This window comes from Eretmochelys imbricata, chromosome 2, assembly GCF_965152235.1.
Source record: "Eretmochelys imbricata isolate rEreImb1 chromosome 2, rEreImb1.hap1, whole genome shotgun sequence".
Classification (NCBI taxonomy): domain Eukaryota; kingdom Metazoa; phylum Chordata; order Testudines; family Cheloniidae; genus Eretmochelys; species Eretmochelys imbricata.
In genome coordinates this window covers 41050597-41065300 of record NC_135573.1, presented here as the reverse complement: position 1 = coordinate 41065300, position 14704 = coordinate 41050597, and the positions used below count along the sequence as shown (strand labels likewise).

The following is a 14704-nucleotide window of genomic DNA, read 5'->3' as shown; positions in this document are numbered from 1 at the left end:
ACGCTGATAGTTAGTATTGCTGTGAAAGTATGAACAGATAATATATAAGAAGTTGCGTATTTATACTGAAAATATGCTCCTGAAGATTTTATCAAGGCAGAATTAACGAACAGGCCTTCTGTTAGAAAAAAGATGTGTTTTTTCACCTGCCTCTCGGTCGACACAGTGGAAGCCCCATGTACATACAAGCTCAACTGGTGGATGTGAAATCAACAGGGAGGCAGCACACTGGAGAGGGGGTTATCCTGACTGAGGTAGAGACCATGAACTTTGGGGAATATAAGTAGAAAGCAAGAAAAACAGTCCTTTATCCAGTAGTTGGGCAGTGCAATTACAGCTATGAAAACGGAATCGCAACCAGGCTTAGTTGAAATGCCACAAAGGACATTTGGGGTGAGAAACTTCTTTAGGCAGGAGTTTAGCCTGTTAAGTTTAGTCTCTACAAGACTGTTTCGCTTTTGTTTTACATGTAACATTTTGTTTCCATTAGCCCTGAATCTTTGGTAATAAACTTATCCTTGTTTTCAGTATCAACAGATAAGTGCTATGATATTAAGCTAGGAGCTGATCCTGACCACTGGCAGCAGAACTGGTATTCCTTTCAGTGTTCGGGGAAGAAGGGGTTGGATATCACAGCGGAACATTTCAAAGGGTTTGGGGATTAGGGTGCACCTGTTTTTAACCTGCAAGACAAAGTAAGGGCTGGCATAGCCCAGAGGAGAGTGCTTGGGTGGCTAATACGCTGGTGGTGTCAGGGATCTGACACCCAGTTAAGCACAAGCAAGTCTCCCTCTCATCAGAGACGGGGGAGGAATAACAAGGTGACTCACAGTTCTGGGTACCCTAAGAATTGTCCCTCAAGATAACTTATAAATAAGCCCAGAATGGATCTTGTCCAGATCCCTTTGGCCAAAGCCTGGGAAGACCTCAGGGTGGAAGAAGGGTGAAGGACTAGGGTTTGTATATTTACTTCTAGGCATTTTTATGGCGCTTGTCACTGTGGTGTCACTGTAAAGGGGTGGGGGAGTAACGCTCTGTGGAACAGAGCTCTTTCAGGGACAATCCTTGAAGAAACTTTAGTAATAAACATCTGGAAAAATGTACGCATCTGCTAATAGAATTTTTAGCAATAACCCAAGGACATTATTAAAATAGCACTCCTAATTCTCTGCTGCTTGTGGTCACTGGTAGATCAAAAACCAGCCCATCTGAGCTTCACCTCTTTCCTTGCTTCTGTCTGAACATGCAGGATTGTTAAATCTGCTTGCGTTGGGCATAGATCTGCCAGCCTTATGCACATTGAATTGGACCTTACTATATAATTGCTCCAAATAATTTCCATGGAATGAGGCACCATTCGACATAGGAGGTGACAGAAGTGGGTCCTTTGTTAACATCACCATGTATTTGAAACATGTGACATTGTTTCCACATGTACTTTGCAATTTTCTGATGTCAACCTGCACTGAATGTTGCTTTTTAGCAGTTTGGGTACCTTTGGAAACCTGTTGTCATTCATGTGTACTTGCACACAAATATATCCTTTAAAATGTTCCATAAATTGCAAGAACATCACAGCACAAAGAATTATGTAAAATAAGCAGTTAATCTAACCACAAATCTAATGATTTTAAATGTTCTATGGTGGTGGTCAGCCCTAAACTGATGGTTCTAACCTACATTAGACACCCTGATCATTAGAACTGTAATTATTTAATAGAGACTATTTTAATTGATATTAAATTTGTACTTGTATTGACTTTTAAAACAAACAGCACCCTATTTCTTGTAATAGTAATTATTTAAAGTAGTTTGACTTAAAGCATACTCCTTTTCTTTATCCTCACTAAAGCTTTGATACATGTACTTTCTAAAACCTTAAAAGATTAAGAGTTTAATTTTATCATCTCATACAGTATATGTAATAAATTAAGCCACAGGCATGGAAACATGCTATTCTGAAAACAACATATGTAAGCTTGGTTTTTACTAATGTATAAAAATGGTAAAGCTCATCAGCTAATTTAATGGTACATTTCAAATCAAGTGTGTAAAATAGTTTCACTGTGTATCTGAATGGTGTTGCTTTGTGACACTTCAGTTAAGGCTGTCAGCTTTTATTATAAATCTTTACAGGAAAGTCCTAGGGTATGTCTACACTACGAAATTAGGTCGAATTTATAGAAGTCGGTTTTTTAGAAATCTGTTTTATATATTCGAGTGTGTGTGTCCCCACAGAAAATGCTCTAAGTGCATTAAGTGCATTAACTCAGCAGAGTGCTTCCACAGTACTGAGGCTAGAGTCGACTTCCGGAGCGTTGCACTGTGGGTAGCTATCCCACAGTTCCTGCAGTCTCCGCTGCCCACTGGAATTCTGGGTTGAGATCCCAATGCCTGATGGGGCTAAAACATTGTCGCGGGTGGTTCTGGGTACATATCGTCAGGCCCCTGTTCCCTCCCTCTCTCCATGAAAGCAAGGGCAGACAATCGTTTCGCGCCTTTTTTTTCCCTGAGTTACCTGTGCAGACGCCATATCACGGCAAGCATGGAGCCCGCTCAGCTCACTGTCACTGTATGTCTCCTGGGTGCTGGCAGACGCGGTACTGCATTGCTACACAGTAGCAGCCACCCATTGCCTTGTGGCAGCAGACAGTGCAATAGGACTGATAGCTGTCATCGTCATGTCCGAGGTGTTCCTGGCCACGTCGGCTAGGAGCGCCTGGGCAGACATGGGCGCAGGGACTAAATTTGGAGTGACTTGATCAAGTCATTCTCTTTAGTCCTGCAGTCAGTCCTATTGAACCATCTTACGGTGAGCAGGCAGGCGATATGGATTGCTAGCAGTCCTATTGCATCATCTTCTGCCGGGCAGGCAAGAGATGAGGATGGCTACGGTCGTATTGTACCATCTTCTGCCGAGCAGCCCTGAGATGTGGATGGCATGCAGTCTTTCTGCACCGTCTGCTGCCAGCCAAAGATAGATGGAGTGGATCAAAACAAGAAATAGATCAGACTTGTTTTGTACTCATTTGCTTCCCCCCCCGCCCCCGTCTAGGGGACTCATTCCTCTAGATCACACTGCAGTCACTCACAGAGAAGGTGCAGCGAGGTAAATCTAGCCGTGTATCAATCAGAGGCCAGACCAACCTTGTTCCAATGAGAACAATTACTTAGGTGCACCATTTCTTATTGGAACCCTCCGTGAAGTCCTGCCTGAAATACTCTTTGATGTAAAGCCACCCCCTTTGTTGATTTTAATTCCCTGTAAGCCATGTCGTCAGTCGCCCCTCCCTCCGTCAGAGCAACGGCAGACAATTGTTCCGTGCCTTTTTTCTGTGCAGACGCCATACCAAGGCAAGCATGGAGGCCGCTCAGCTCGCTTTGGCAATTAGGAGCACATTAAACACCACACGCATTATCCAGCAGTATATGCAGCACAGAACCTGGCAGAGCGATACCGGGCGAGGAGGCGACGTCAGCGCGGTCGCGTGAGTGATCAGGACATGGACACAGATTTCTCTGAAAGCATGGGCCCTGCCAATGCATGCATCATGGTGCTAATGGGGCAGGTTCATGCTGTGGAATGCTGATACTGGGCTCAGGAAACAAGCACAGACTGGTGGGACCGTATAGTGTTGCAGGTCTGGGACGATTCTCAGTGGCTGCGAAACTTTAGCATGCGTAAGGGCATTTCAATGGAACTTTGTGACTTGCTTTCCCCTGTTCTGAAGCTCATGAATACCAAGATGAGAGCAGCCCTCACAGTTGAGAAGCGAGTGGTGATAGCCCTCTGGAAGCTTGCAACGCTAGACAGCTACCGGTCAGTTGGGAGTCAATTTGGAGTGGGCAAATCTAGTGTGGGGGCTGCTGTGATGCAAGTAGCCCACGCAATCAAAGATCTGCTGATATCAAGGGTAGTGACCCTGGGAAATGTGCAGGTCATAGTGGATGGCTTTGCTGCAATGGGATTCCCTAACTGTGGTGGGGCCATAGACAGAACCCATATCCCTATCTTGGCACCGGAGCACCAACCTGGTGAGTACATAAACCGCAAGGGGTACTTTTCAATAGTGCTGCAAGCTCTGGTGGATCACAAGGGACGTTTCACCAATATCAACGTGGGATGGCCGGGAAAGGTACATGACGCTCGCATCTTCAGGAACTCTGGTCTGTTTCAAAAGCTGCAGGAAGGGACTTTATTCCCAGACCAGAAAATAACCATTGGGGATGTTGAAATGCCTATAGTTATCCTTGGGGACCCAGCCTACCCCTTAATGGCATGGCTCATGAAGCCGTACACAGGCAGCCTTGACAGTAGTCAGGAGCTGTTCAACTACAGGCTGAGCAAGTGCAGAATGGTGGTAGAATGTGCATTTGGATGTTTAAAGGCGCGCTGGCACAGTTTACTGACTCGCTTAAACCTCAGCGAAACCAATATTCCCACTGTTATTACTGCTTGCTGTGCGCTCCACAATATCTGTGAGAGTAAGGGGGAGACGTTTATGGCAGGGTGGGAGGTTGAGGCAAATCACCTGGCTGCTGGTTACGCACAGCCAGACACCAGGGCGGTTAGAAGAGCACAGGAGGGCGCGGTACGGATCAGAGAAGCTTTGAAAACCAGTTTCGTGACTGGCCAGGCTATGGTGTGAAAGTTCTGTTTGTTTCTCCTTGATGAAACCCCCCGCCCCTTGGTTCACTCTACTTCACTGTAAGCTAAGCACCCTCCCCTCCTCCCTTCGATCACCGCTTGCAGAGGCAATAAAGTCATTGTTGCTTCACACTCATGCGTTCTTTATTCATTCATCACACAAATAGGGGAGATGACTACCAAGGTAGCCCAGGAGGGGTGGTGGAGAAGGGAAGGAAAATGCCACACAGCACTTAAAGTTTACAACTTTAAAATTTATTGAATGCCAGCCTTCTTTTTTTTTGGGCAATCCTCTGTGGCGGAGTGGCTGGTTGGCCAGTGGCTCCCCCACCGCATTCTTGGGCGTCTGGGTGAGGAGGCTATGGAACTTGGGGAGGAGGGCGGTTGGTTACACAGGGGCTGTAGTGGCAGTCTGTGCTCCAGCTGCCTTTGCTGCAGCTCAACCATACACTGGAACATACTGGTTTGATCCTCCAGCAGCCTCAGCATTGAATCCTGCCTCCTCTCATCATGCTGCCGCCACATTTGAGCTTCAGCCCTGTCTTCAGCCCACCACTTACTCTCTTTAGCCCGCCACCTCTCCTCCCGGTCATTTTGTGCTTTCCTGCACTCTGACATTATTTGCCTCCATGCATTCGTCTGTGCTCTGTCAGTGTGGGAGGACAGCATGAGCTCAGAGAACATTTCATCACGAGTGCGTTTTTTTTCTTTCTAATCTTCACTAGCCTCTGGGAAGGAGAAGATCCTGTGATCATTGAAACACATGCAGCTGGTGGAGAAAAAAAGAGGGACAGCAGTATTTAAAAAGACACATTGTATAAAACAGTGGCTGCACTCTTTTTCAGGGTAAACCTTGCTGTTAACATTACATACATAGCACATGTGCCTTCCTTACAAGCTCCCATTTTGCCTCCCCCTCCATCCCCCCCCCGCAGCGTGGCTACCCCCTCAACCCTTCCCCCTCCCCATGGCTCACAGCGGGGAACATTTCTGTTCAGCCACAGACAAACAGCCCAGCAGGAATGGGCTCCTCTGAGTGTCCCCTGAAGAAAAGCACCCTATTTCAACCAGGTGACCATGAATGATATCTCACTCTCCTGAGGATAACACAGAGAGATAAAGAACGGATGTTGTTTGAACGCTAGCAAACATACACTGCAATGCTTTGTTCTACAATGATTCCCGAGTACGTGTTACTGGCCTGGAGTGGTAAAGTGTCCTGCCATGAAGGACGCAATAAGGCTGCCCTCCCCAGAAACCTTTTGCAAAGGCTTTGGGAGTACATACAGGAGAGCCGTGAATGCCAGGGCAAATTAATCCTTTCACATGCTTGCTTTTAAACCATGTATAGTATTTTAAAAGGTACACTCATCGGAGATCCCTTCTCTGCCTGCCGGGTCCAGGAGGCAGCCTTGGGTGGGTTCGGGGGGTACTGGCTCCAGGTCCAGGGTGAGAAACAGTTCCTGGCTGTCAGGAAAACCGGTTTCTCTGCTTGCTTGCTGTGAGCTATCTACAACCTCATCATCATCATCTTCTTCGTCCCCAAAACCTGCTTCCGTGTTGCCTCCATCTCCATTGAAGGAGTCAAACAACACGGCTGGGGTAGTGGTGGCTGAACCCCCTAAAATGGCATGCAGCTCATCATAGAAGTGGCATGTTTGGGGCTCTGACCCGGAGAGGCCGTTCACCTCTCTGGTTTTCTGGTAGGCTTGCCTCAGTTCCTTAAGCTTCGGGTCCCTGTTATGGCCTCTGTCCTTCATGCCCTGGGAGATTTTGACAAGGTTTTGGCATTTCTGGAACGGAGTTCTGATAGCACGGATTCCTCTCCCCATACAGCGATCAGATCCCGTACCTCCCGTTCAGTCCATGCTGGAGCTCTTTTGTGATTCTGGGACTCCATCATGGTCACCTCTGCTGATGAGCTCTGCATGGTCACCTGCAGCTTGCCACGCTGGCCAAACAGGAAATGAGATTCAGTTCGAGGTTCTTTTCCTGTCTACCTGGCCAGCGCATCTGAGTTGAGAGCGCTGTCCAGAGCGGTCACAATGGAGCACTCTGGGATAGCTCCCGGAGGCCAATACCGTCAAATTGTGTCCACAGTACCCCAAATTCGACCCGGCAAGGCCGATTTAAGCGCTAATCCACTTTGTCAGGGGTGGAGTAAGGAAATCGATTTTAAGAGCCCTTTAAGTCGAAATAAAGGGCTTCTTCGTGTGGACGGGTGCAGGTTTACATGGATTTAACGCTGCTAAATTCGACCTAAAGTCCTAGTGTAGACCAGGGCCTATAGGGTATAATAGGGATGAAAACAATAGATAGAATTTACTCTTAAAAACCTTTAAATCAAATAGAAAATAGATTTTTTTTAGTCATCCTATAGAATTCTAAAGTAGGGATGTAATTATCTATTGAATTCATTGCACAACTTTAAAAAAAACCCTATAAAACACCTGGGTTTTTGCTGTTAAATTCTAATGGATTTTTATACTTCAAGGTTTATAGCTGTTCAAGAAGAATTGACTCCATATTTAAACATGGAGTTCTTGAGTTATAAAATTAGGGGCAAATATAAAAGTTTGGCTATGTAAGGGATTTGGGGGAGATGGAAGGGAGGTTGTTGCAATTGTAGTTTATAAAATAAATTTTAAGTCATTAGTTCTTAAAATACGCTTATCACCTAACTTCCTCATCCTTAAAGGGAGTACTGCTTACACATGCCAAAGCTGAGTTTATTATTATAACTATTCTTTATACAGAACTATCAATGCCCACAGTGCTATATAAATAAAACATTCATTATGCTTTTAACATGCAAACACTTCTCACAGGCCACGTTTTAATTAATGCACAAATAGAATATCTAGCTGCGAACTCACTTGTGAACTAATTTTTGCCACAGACCAGTCAAACCTTGTATAACAGTTGACATTTTCCCCCACCGGAGTTCTACCCCTATCAATTGTGCACCCACCAAGCTCTTATTCTGAAACTTATCTCCCAGGCCTTTTCTGTACTGGGTTTTCAATTACTGGTGTAGCTGCACCACTAGAAAGCCCTAGTGTGGATATGTATTGCATATGTATGGCTTACCCTGCCAGTGCAAATCGCACTGTGGTGGTAAGGAACTGGTAATGGTAAAATCCCAGTGTGGACAACAGGAAAGGTAACATTAGTCAAAGTGATAGGCTGAATTTCTTTTGAGTCTCATTGTGTTTCTGCTTTCTGTCTCCATACTGTGCATAAAAATATGGCCCTCTGGTCTTATTTCACATATTAATTCAGTCTTTAACTGTATCACCTGTATAACATGCCTTATCAGTGACCTCATTCTAGCTGAGAATAATGCTGTTCAACATACAAATATCTCTCTCCCCATACCTGCCTTCTGTACATGGAGACCTTGATGCTATCTGTAGTCTTGTTGCAACACAATATTTTTCTCCCAGGTTGACCTGTTGATCTTGTCTTATCGGTCATCCTTCAAATAACCTTTTCGTCATAGGGAGCATGTGGGACTACCAAGTGGGGACATTGCTTGAGCTTTCACACTAATCGGGAGGTGTTGAAAAAGAGCTGACTACACAGTACTGCTGCCATAGAGCTCAAATTTACCTGAATGAGGCGTAGTAGCCCACGTGGAAGGAGACCTACGGAAGTCCATCCTGAGGCTTTATAGTCAAAACAGTAGGGAAAAATGTCATCTGAGAAGAAATTATCCTGACTCATTCTGTAGCATTCCCATTAGATTCAACTCTTCAAAAAATCATCTATTTTATACATATTGACGCTTATTGTAGCTTGTTCTGTTATTTCCATAGAATCTGAAATTTCTATTGACTGAAACTTGTAGACAAGCTTGGACCTGATGAATAGCACCTGCTGCTGTTGAACTTGGCTAGCTAATGGTTCATGGCTCTAGCAGATGTTCCTGCTCTTTAAACAAGTAGGAACTTTATTGGTCGTTTCCTTTTTCCCACCTCCCCACCCTCTCTCTTTCCTTCAGAGTAACAAATTCCAGCCCAGCTGAATTCTGGAAATATGCCATTTGGGTTTGAACAAAATATGGACTTGACACATATCCAATTTCATAACTGTGACAGAGGTTCTCTGATATCAGAGAGTCTAACATGACAGAAGTGTCCTCGGTCTGAGTCTTCATTCCAGTTACAAATTGATTCTACTTTTTGTTTTGTTTTTAGTACAAGTTCAGTGGTGAAGAAATTATATTCAGGAAATTTTATTGTAACTGTTTATAAGTCTGTCTTCAGCAGCCAATAAGGGTTAGAGTATCTAACAAAGTACAAGACCCCACAGTTGTAGTTCTGAAGTACATACCATGGAATGAAATCTTTTAAGTTTCTGCATTATTTTATTTATTTATTTATTTTTGGGTAAGGTTTCTTTGTTTTTCATCAGGTTTCTTATCAACACACTTCTAGCTCCTTTTGGGTCTCCGAGTAACTACAGGTTTCAGAGTAACAGCCGTGTTAGTCTGTGTTCGCAAAAAGAAAAGGAGTACTTGTGGCACCTTAGAGACTAACCAATTTATTTGAGTATAAGCTTTCGTGAGCTACAGCTACAGCTCACGAAAGCTTATGCTCAAATAAATTGGTTAGTCTCTAAGATGCCACAAGTACTCCTTTTCTTTTTGAGTAACTACAGTAGAATCTCAGAGTTACGAACACCTCGGGAATGGAGGTTGTTCCTAACTCTGAAATGTTAGTAACTCTGAACAAAACATTATGGCTGTTCTTTCAAAAGTTTACAACTGAACAGTAACTGAATACAGCTTTGAAACTTTACTATGCAGAAGCAAAATGCCAGTTTTAACCAATTTACCGATAATTTAAATGAAATAATCACAGGAAGTTTTCTTACCTTGTCAAATCTTTTTTTTAAACTTTCCCTTTATTTTTTAGTCATTTATGCTTAATACAGTGCTGTACTCTATACTTTTTTTGTCCCTGCTGCCTGATTGTGTACTCCCAGTTCCAAATTAGGTGTGTGGTTGATCAGTCAGTTTGTAACTGGTGTTCATAACTCTGAGGTTCTACTGTACTTTCATTGTGTTTGCGATAAGGATATTGTGTGAAATAGCATATTGTTAAGTAAATTCTTCTGCAGGCAATGAATCAGTTAATTTTAGATTTAGTTAGACTTCTGCAAGAAGCAGGAAATTTTATAATGAAAATAAAGTGATCAAAACATTAGTTACGAAATTCTATGAAAGAATAAAAACACATCTCCCAAGGAGTTGAAAATATATTTCTGTAGCACTTATTTCCAATCTGTTGTACCATCTGATGATCTTAAGCATTACAAACATTTCATGGACATTCTAAATAAAGAAACTTCTCACAAACAGCTGACAAAAAAAGAGAAATTCCTTAGACACGGGGCTAAATTCTGGTCTGAGTAACAACAAGGAGTTACGCTGGTGTAAATCCAGATTAATTGACAGAACAGTTTGGTTCATTTAATGCCTCGGGGAAGAACAGGGCTAATTAAAATGTAAATAGAAGAGTATTCAAAACTGTTGTGTACAAGAAGAGATTTACATTGAAGTCCTCTGAGTGAAGTTCTTTTGTAAAGAACGATTTCATTTATAAGTAGAGACTTACTCCAACTGCAGTTGCAAATTGCACATTGCAATGCTTCAGAATAATTTGATGCTTTCCAGTTTTTTTATTTTAAAACAATGCAGCAGATAATAAAAATACTCTAACTTCTTTTGTCCATGATCTTAAAGTGCCTTTCAAATGTAAGATTTTATTCATTAACAGCAGTTTTCCTATGAAGTAGGAAGAGTGTTATCTGATTGTATGGATGAGGAAACTGAGGTATAGTGAATAGGTGCTATCAGTGTGAGATTTATTCTTTGCAAACCTTGCTCTGACTTTGACAGTCTGCCATCACTGGCATTCTCTAAACTTCCCAAAGTTCTGTCCATTCTCCTTTGGGTTAGTTATAAGGCCAAAGAAACCCCAAACCTAAAACAGCCCTCCAGTTTTCTCTTCACTAAGATGTGCATGTTACATTGAATTGTCCTGTCTTCTGAGGTATGAAGACATCACTATAGTTATAATTCTTATTGTATCCAGATGTGCCAGAAACTAAAATACAGGTCCAAAGAAGAGCTATCAGATTTAACTGGCTTCTCATAAGCTGTTAATTAAAGAGCCTGGGGAATGGCTCCCTAATCTTTCAAGAGATTTATAATGTTTTATTTATGTTTTTGTTTCTGCAGCCTGCTAACTTTCCCTACAAGGAAGAGATTATGGCAGTAAATCCGACTTGTCTAATTGTGATTATTCTACTCTTTATAAGCATCATTCTGGCTTTCAAGGTGAGCACGTGTATAAAGTTCGTCTTCTATATATGGAATGTCTTTGGAATAGCCCTCCCCTTTCTCTGCAGAACAACAGTATTTTGTTGACTTAACAAGGCTGAATGACCAGTGGGACATACAACTAGCATGGATTTGACAGCAACCCAACAACCCCAAAGCAATGGTCTTTTTGGCTTTCAGTTTTCACCAGAACTGTACGACTTCAGATGCTTAATCTCTCCAAACAGAGAACCAGCTTTAGGGCAAATCGACACTTGAAGCGCTGCATTGGCACAGGCTCACTGATGCGGCTATGCCATTGTAGCACGTAAGTGAATATGCTCCTATGCCAATGGGAGAGCTGTTCCCGTCGGTGTAGTTAATCCACCTCCCCAAGAAGCTCTCTTGTCGACATAGCGCTGTCTACGTGGGGTGGGTCAGGTCGGTATAACGTCGCTTGGGATGTGGATTTTTCGCATCCCTGAGCAACGTAGTTATACAACTATAAGTCTGTAGTGCAGACCAGGCTTTAGACATCACAAAATATAGGAGTTTCCCATCTAGCCAAGGGAAAGCATCCAGCACCATAGGTGTATTTATTAGAGCTGTGCTAATATCTGACTTTTTTTTTTTTTCCCCTGTTTGCTGGCAGTTCTGAAAAATTGGGGGAAAAAATGGATTTAGAGTCAAATTAAACATACCATTCAACATGAAATGAAACATTTTGTTTCGATTCTGAGCTTTTTAAAAACCTCTAAATGAAGTTGAAAGAAATTTGGAAACAAAAGTTTCACATCTAAAGCTGACATTTCAAAAATGCCACAGTGAAACTTTTGATTTTTTTTTTTTGGTGGAGGGTGGGAGCAGTTTAATTGAAACCGTTCACCAAAGAAAGTTTCAGCCGAAAGTTTCACCTGGCTCTAGTATTTATACGTTAATGATTAAACATTAGTTTTGACATTTGAGTGTGCTACAGCAACAAAATACCACTGTATCCTGCATGAAGACCCAAGCCCAGATTCTCGCCTGCGTTTGGGTTGCTCTGCACATTACTATTATTTAAAGCTGGCACACTCATCCGAGTATGGAGGGAATCTCTCATGGCATAGAATCATGGCTTCTAAAGCACACTCTTCCCTTCAGCTGGCTTAGAGTGTGTGGCCATGGCTTCCTGGCAATCTCCAGCTGCCATGATGAACCCTATGGGAAAATCATTCAGACTGCTTTAACTTCCACTGGGGGGCTGGCTTGGTGTACTACTGAGCCAGGTGAGCACAAAGGTAGCAGAAAACCACCTTTGCAGCCCCTCTTCCTATGATGCACTGAGTGCTCTTCAGCTGCCTGGGCTCTAGTTTTCTTTTTTTGCAAATGAGGCAACAGAAAAGATATTCTGCAAAATGTGCAAAAATTAGAATAAGCTGATCTCAGCACTAGGGAGTATTCCTGTAAGTTACATGTATACATCCCTGTGCCCTGATATGAAACTGTTCTCTATATCTTTGTACCCTAGGAGAACTCTAGGGAGGGTGACGAGAGAGCAAATGTGAAAAATCGGGACGGGGGTGAGGGGTAATAGGAGCCTATATAAGAAAAAGACCCAAAAATTGGGACTGTCCCTATAAAATCAGGACATCTGGTCACCCTAACTCTGGGGGCAGGGGTTTGACAGGACTTGCAGGAAGAGGTTTAATGAGATTTCTAATTGCTGAGTTCGCTAGCCCACAGACATTTCTGGGTGTACTGCGAGGTGTGCAGAGCCTCTCTAAAGCATGGGAAGTTACTTTCATTAAAGATAAATTCAAATTTTAATTATGTAGGCATTTTTGGGCCAACAGATCAAGCCCTTTTTCATGTCAAATGCGACTGAAATCTTGTAAAACCCAACCACTGGATCATATTAATCCTTGGCAGTCAGCACAGCTTTGATTTGTGGTTTTCTGGTTATGGAGTGTTTGGCCACCCTTACTGTCTGAAAATGTGTATTTGTATTGTACTCACAAGATAGATGTAAGTGCAGATTGTATTTGCATAGACCCATGTGAAATGGCCCTTTCAGGGTACATCTTCACAGTGACTGGCTGCCCATTGCAGCGAATCTCAGAGCCCGGTTGACAAACTCAGGTTTGTGGGACTCACACTACACCACTGAAAATAGCTGTGTAGACATTTGGGCTTGGGCTCTGAAGCCTAGGGAACAGTATGGGCTTCAGAGCCTGAGCTCCAGCCTGAACCCCAATTACCACACAACTGTCTCTAGCACCATAGCTCAAACCCAGGTCAGTCAACCCAGGCTCTGAGACTTTCTGCCCTGGGCTGTGTATAGGTACCCATTGAGTCTGTTGTATTTCTTCCTATGGCACTGAAACAGCTAAGAAACAGGAATTGCTAATCTTTTATGCTGCCTAGTACCATGGTATTACTGTGATCTGTGTTGCTTAGCAAATAGAAATTAATGTGGGGGTTTATTAAAGTTTATTAGGATGGAATTTAATGAATTTTAGTGTTCTTGAAATGGAGATCATCAGGCAATGTGCAAGTTTCCACATTCAGGATAAAGGTGCATGGGAAGAACTATCTTGCCATACCCATGTGACTTGACTCTTGCGCCTCTTGTGAGGAAAGGTTACCATTCCTACTGAATGGGTGTGCATGCATGTGTGCAGTTTGGTGTGTGATGTGTATAAATACCAGTAAGGATGGGCTAAATTGAGATCATTGAATTCCTTTGACATGGATCTCCAGAGATGAGACTAATGTTTTGATTCACTATGCTGTCCAGTGACATTTCCTAAAGCTCTGTTTGAAAGCTCAGTCCAGGTTTTTTTTTCAGGGGGCAAGGGGAGGAAGAATTAGTAAATAGGTCAGTGACTCCGTCTGATGATGTGTCAGCATAAATATTAAATGAGTTCTTAAGAACAAATCTAAAGGAAAGTTGCTGGACTTTCAGTGTACTCTGGGCAAAATGAATTTCCATTACTAATGCTGAGCTGGCCAAGAATGTGTGTGTCCAAATCTCTGGGCCAGTAAAATGCGCCAGCTGTTTATATTCTCAAATGAGTGTGGGTTAACATTCCAGTAGCCAATTGCTTGCTGTATGCTAGCTGGTGACCCCTTTAATTACGGCACTCCCATCAGCCTGAGAAACAGCTCCTGCTTTAAACAAGTAAAAATTAGCAGAGCTGACTTAAGTGATTAACACCCTACAGAATAGTATCAAACATATACTGTAATTTTAAACACATTTTTATTCACCAAGTCAAAACCAGCTTTGCTTAAAACTCCAAAAAACTTTGTCATCTGTGAAAAAGTAGTGTATTGTTTGACATTATGGAATCAAGAGAGGATATCTGTGAATTTGGATTTTGACAGCAGGAATTAAAAAATAGAGTTCCAAATGAATAGCCTGTACAGACAACACTTTTTTATAAACAAGAATAAGTGTTTAGAGGTCTATAAAATCACTTTTCCCCATACCATTTATGATCAGAGAATTATTTACCCTTTCCCACAATACAAAAAGTATGGGTCATGCAATGAAACTAATAGACAGCAGATTTGATACAAACAAAAGGGAGTACTTTTTCACACAAAGTACAGTTAACCTGTGGAACTCATTGCCATGGGATGTTGTGATGGCCAAAAGTATAACACCATTTTAAAAAAAACAAACGAACAACTTAGATAAGTTCATGGAGGACCGGTCTATCAATGGCTATTAGCCAAGATGG

The 14704-nt window shown here is 42.6% G+C and overlaps 1 protein-coding gene across 1 annotated transcript in view; it reads left to right on the top strand.

Moving 5' to 3' along the window:
* The window catches only part of LAPTM4B (lysosomal protein transmembrane 4 beta), a 126889-nt gene that overhangs the window by 67698 nt on the left and 44487 nt on the right, over positions 1–14704 (top strand). The window contains exon 5 of the mRNA XM_077808921.1: positions 10896–10994. Within this exon, the coding sequence (XP_077665047.1) occupies positions 10896–10994 (99 nt within the window). The remainder of the gene's footprint in view (positions 1–10895; positions 10995–14704) is intronic.